The sequence below is a fragment of the Zingiber officinale genome, chromosome 10A (genome assembly GCF_018446385.1).
Source record: "Zingiber officinale cultivar Zhangliang chromosome 10A, Zo_v1.1, whole genome shotgun sequence".
Taxonomy (NCBI): Eukaryota; Viridiplantae; Streptophyta; class Magnoliopsida; order Zingiberales; family Zingiberaceae; genus Zingiber; species Zingiber officinale.
Genome location: NC_056004.1, coordinates 13,132,752 through 13,137,894, shown reverse-complemented (window position 1 = coordinate 13,137,894; position 5,143 = coordinate 13,132,752). Strand labels below are relative to the sequence as shown.

Below are 5,143 nucleotides of genomic sequence, written 5' to 3'. Positions count from 1 at the left end.
AACATCATAGAGGATACCGCTAATTAGATCATGGAAATCACATAGATAGAACTAGTAAAGAACATAAAAGCCCAAGATTTAACGATGAGACTGAGGGATTTAACAAAGGACCTGCATCTAACCATGTATCAAACCAGAAATTAATATGATCTTCACCTAAACGCCATCTAATCTGCTCTTCTGCTACGTTTCTCATCTGTAACGTCCTGTGCAGTTTTGTGAACTCATGTGTGCAGTTTAGTCATGCCGATTGGATTTGGTAAATGGACTCAGAGACAGATATCTCCAAATCAAGTGCAATCAAGTATAAGCAGCATGTATTCAATTTAACTGAATATTATTATTGTCAAATGCAATAAGATGAACTCATGTATATACCTATTCATAAATATGATCTTGTATGCATTCTGCTATCTCAGAGCGCACTTCATCAATTTCTTCTTGAGAGTACTCCGCTTTTGTGAACTGTGAACACACATAAATTATATGATCTTAAAGAACAAAATATAATTAATTGGAAAAAAATAATAACTAAATAACTTCTAATTATTTGAGATGATAAAGATAATATTACTATCGATGGTAGTGTATCCCCCTCGATCATTGCATTTTCTTCAGTAATTTGCCTCATAAATCTCATCACGTAATAACCACATTGTTTCGCATCTGGCTGCCTAGGAACCTACGTTAAAGGCAATTGATATTGTTAATGATAAATATACACATACCTTGATTGATTGAAATAGAAGTACCCATACCTTGATTACTTCCCATTGTACATGCTTTCTTCCTTTCCTTCCATTGTTCGAATTAAACAATCTTAACGCCCTTCATATATACATTCAACATAGTTGATATATAAGTGTTTTATGACTAAATTAAATACATAATAAAAAGCATATATAAACTCACATTTCCACAACATATTTCCAATCTTCATCACGAATGCGATGACTTAAAGAATCCAACAAGTAAACAATCTCCTTATGAGGTTTAATGACAGTCAAATTCCAATGGAAACTACACACAAATACAAAATTAGTGCATACAATTCACTAAAATAATCAATTGAAAATGATATTAAAGATGTTCATTACCCATTGCAACTTGGCACCAAAACTAATTGATTAATTGATGCACCACTCATCCTATCTGCTAAGAAACTTGCCCTCTGGTTCAACCGTTCAGTTTTACCTATTTTGTCTTGTGTGGTTTTTTGAAAGTTTGGGATGCTATGCGGATTTACAAATCTGAATTTATCAATCTTATTTTCTTTTACCAACTTTTTATAAAGATGCCTGCCATTTGAAATAAAAAAAATCAGAACTATATTAGATATTAAATACTGATCTAATAAAGTATGTGCTTCTTATATACTAAATTTAAAAAAGAACAAACAATACTACAAGGTAATTCGAAGACTTACCATATGTAAACAACCACACAATTTCCTGAAATTGGCTCCAAGTGATACAAAGCACTAATGTCCTCAAGATGCAAGTTCAGTTCATAATCATCTTGAAATACCTCATGATCTAAAGCAATTGACAATTTCCTTCCATTCTCAAGAGCACGCTTACAATAACAATACACCACGCGCAATGATCTTGGCACACTTGATAACAAAGTCTGGTTATTTTCTACATGTGCTGTTTTCTTCATTTGACGCTTCTAATAATTGTAATTGTAAACTTTTTAGATAGGTGCAATACTAAATAGTTTCACAGATATTTACTTTGAAATATTATCTTAGATGTACCTTTTGTCGTAGCATCAGCAGGTGTTTTGGCCAAGCCACATGGGTTCCAACAGCATCACCAATAGTTTCACATTCATTGGGAATCGGAACTGGCAAACATGCTGATTTCTGCATTGCTTCATCGATGGATACACGCATACAATTCTTGGGTAACGGAACACCATGGAGAGAGTGATTAACTCCAATGACCTCAACAACTGTACCATATGCAACAATGTCTGTGCTAGAATCCAATGTCAAAATAACTGATTTACCCTAAAAGATAAATAGTTGTGTCATTGAATTATACTAACTCTTTATTTTAATAATAAATATAACCACAACTTATATACCTGTAAAGCAACTTCTTTATCCACAACTTGCATTTCGACATCATTGAACTCTTCATGACTGGGGAAAGTCTTATCGGTGTTCAGTTTATTGTCATTTTGTTGAGGTAACTTTACCGAGCAACTTCCTTTGTCATCAATGTCACTGCCCCATGCACCCTTTTTGTAGACAATTGCTTCAAGGTTTTGAATGCGTGTATCTTGGTCTTGAATTAATTTTCTAGCCTCCACCAACTCTCTCTTTTGCTCAATCAGTAGCTCTCTATCAACATGGTCAGTCTTCCATCTACTACCATTAAAGAACAATGATGGAGTGATATGACCTCCAACAGCCCTCACACGTCCACTATGTTCTCTTGAATTGAGTGCTTTCGTAAGAATATCTTCTTTTGTCCCATTAATTTCGAGTGTACCCTCACGCTTCTGTTGTATATAATCATCCTGTCATCCAAATAAAAAAAAATTACTTTAAAAGTTTCATTGAAATACAATAATTGATTTTTACTCATAGCTTCTCACAATCTTGTCTATTGTTTGTTTCAACTCTTGGCCATCAAATTTCCCTTCTTTATTAACCCTTCCTTTCTTCCAAATAATAGCTCTATTGATTTCATCATCGTCACATAATTCATTTGCCTAAGAACAAGAATAATTGAATGATATATGTTAAATAAGAATGATTATTAAATGCTAAACAAAACCGTTATACGAATTTTATAAGCAAAATATACTTACTATTTCTTCAGCATATCGTGCATATCCTTTACGAGCAAGGCGATGGGGGTATATGTTCTTCTTTCTTTTCTCCTTCTGTTGTTCACTTAGTTTCTAGTCAAGTGAAACATTCCACATATCAAATTTACTAATTCATCATTTACCTTAATATCTACTTATTTTGAAAGAACAAAAGACTAAACTTACAATAAAGTCATCAGACATGCGAGTCCTGACAAAAGAAATCCAATCATCTCTTGCAAGACCATAGCCGCTAGGTGGTTCATCCAACTCTTCGAGTTTGTCAAGCTTCTTCGAAATGAATGTCTGAGTGAGATGGGATTTAAACTGACGCCACTTATTACTTGCTGAATTCAAACATCCCTTCTTCCAACTTGGGGGAACATCATATGTCAGCTATAAAACACAATTGGGAATACAATAAACTGATTAGTACCTATATTCATCATTGACACCATAAGCAAACACAATTTCTGGAAATTATTCTAGCATTGAAACAACACACACATACATTAAGTTTAAGGCATTCTCATCATTGAGTGTTTTGGAGATCTGAAATTACCAAAACAAAGCTAATGCAGGAGTGCTCGTGGCTTTTGATTTGCCCTATTTGTTTATTAGTTTAATTGTGGATCTATTTTCAATCTGGATGATTTAGTTAACGATAGAGTCTCAGCGCTGTTAACATCGTTCGCCTTATTATAGGAGGTTATTATACACCCATAATAATTTGGTTGACAGTAGGGTTGTAATATCTAAAACAGAAAACATTTGATATTCAAGTTATTAGATGGATGGAAGCTTTGGATTGTAGTAGACAACCACAAACAATGAGATATACAACCATTTCTCTTGTATTTGTATAGTTTTGTTTGGAAGATTGAGCTTTAGTATTTAACATGTCTAGAGCCTTAAGTTCAGTTGTTGTGCTATTGCACATATTGGATATTTGTGTATATCAGATATAAAATCATGCCCTTAACATTTTGTTTGAAGAATCAAGTGCAAGTAAAGAAATATACAAACAGCACTAGCTTTGGACACTGATATGACAGACAAATGGATTTGTTCTTGATTTCGTACAATTAACCTAGGACAATGTTAGGATCCTTTGAGGATTGTTGGTTACTTATAATCCTTAGTTTTCTAGTTGGAGCAACATTCGTTTTGAAATTGTTTGATGATTGGCAGTTGGTAATCAGGTCTTACAATGTTTGTAGATTTGGTAATTTCTTGTTGAGACACTGGACGACAATGCAATCCTGGTTTTCTCTTTGCTTTACAATTGTTTCAATGCTAATGCAGAAACAAAGCTACCAGAACTAAGTACAAATGAAAACCCCACTGATATAGAAAAAGAACCTACTGAGGGATCTAAAACTGAAATGGAACAAGGAGAATCACGAACAACAGAAGAACAACCTACTGAAACATACGAAGCTGAAAGAAAGGAAGCAGAACCTTGTGAAATTTAAGAACCTTCAACTGAACTATCTAAACCTGAGCAAATGCAGCAGAGCAACTTGAAATAGAAAACCAATCTTTAACTTGTATATATAAAAATCATACTGTTGAATGCTGGAGTAGCAAGAACAGCAGGCAATTCATACTGTTTTACTATCTTTAACTCATCTTTTCATGCATGCCATGATATGACAAATAAAATTTGCAACATGATAATTGACCAGAATTTCTTTAACTTACTTACATTAACTGATTCCCATATCAATTCTTTAACTTCATTTGGAACTTGTTTCCACGTCTTGTAAGATATCTTGACCTTTTCTCGAGCAAGCAAGCCAATGTAACTTTGCATTGCAATAGCAGCTCCTCCTACTGGCTGTCCAAGTTTATTAAATCTTACCTCCTTTCGAATTCCTTGAACCCTTTGTTTAGTAAGCTTATCCAGATGGGTACGACCTCTAGATGTTCTTGTTGTTTCAGTGTCTGTAGATTCCAGCATTGTCTCAACCTGTAAACCGTTGTTAGTGGATGTAGATGCAATTTTTCCTTTGCCCTTCCCAATCGTTGCAGGTTGTCCTTTTCTCTTGCTTGAAGCATGAATTGTGTCATCACCATCAGATTTGATTTTAAGCTTTCCAAAGGATGCCATAGATCTCAAATTTAATCTATTGATAAAAAAGTGAAACAACATATCAATATTTTAAAAAAATACACAATAAGAAATTCACCTACAAAAGAAAATCAACATACATAGATAAAAATTTGAAATACCATCATGTGCACAAAATCATATTCAAAAACAAGATACATATCAATATTGTCTACAAACATATCTTCAAAAAAAAACTATAATTGG

The 5,143-nt window shown here is 33.6% G+C and overlaps 1 protein-coding gene across 1 annotated transcript; it reads right to left on the bottom strand.

Moving 5' to 3' along the window:
• Positions 1-1,422: 1,422 nt before the first annotated feature.
• LOC122026470 lies at positions 1,423-4,936 on the bottom strand. Its single transcript, XM_042585213.1, has 7 exons — positions 4,532-4,936; positions 3,010-3,219; positions 2,824-2,916; positions 2,608-2,724; positions 2,092-2,529; positions 1,760-2,014; positions 1,423-1,671 (listed from the first exon to the last, which is right to left on the bottom strand). The coding sequence occupies exons 1-7, from the start codon at positions 4,934-4,936 to the stop codon at positions 1,423-1,425; spliced, it is 1,767 nt and encodes a 588-aa protein (XP_042441147.1).
• Between the last annotated feature and the right edge of the window lie 207 nt (positions 4,937-5,143).

What these genes read in the sequence shown, in the direction of transcription:
- LOC122026470 (XM_042585213.1), bottom strand. Translation starts at nt 4,936, where the DNA reads ATGGCATCCTTTGGAAAGCTTAAAATCAAATCTGATGGTGATGACACA. An exon ending in TGATATGGGAATCAGTTAAT is followed by an intron (nt 3,220 to 4,531) that starts GTAAGTAAGTTA and finishes TGTGTTTTATAG; the next exon opens with CTGACATATGATGTTCCCCC. An exon ending in CACGATATGCTGAAGAAATA is followed by an intron (nt 2,725 to 2,823) that starts GTAAGTATATTT and finishes TCTTGTTCTTAG; the next exon opens with GCAAATGAATTATGTGACGA.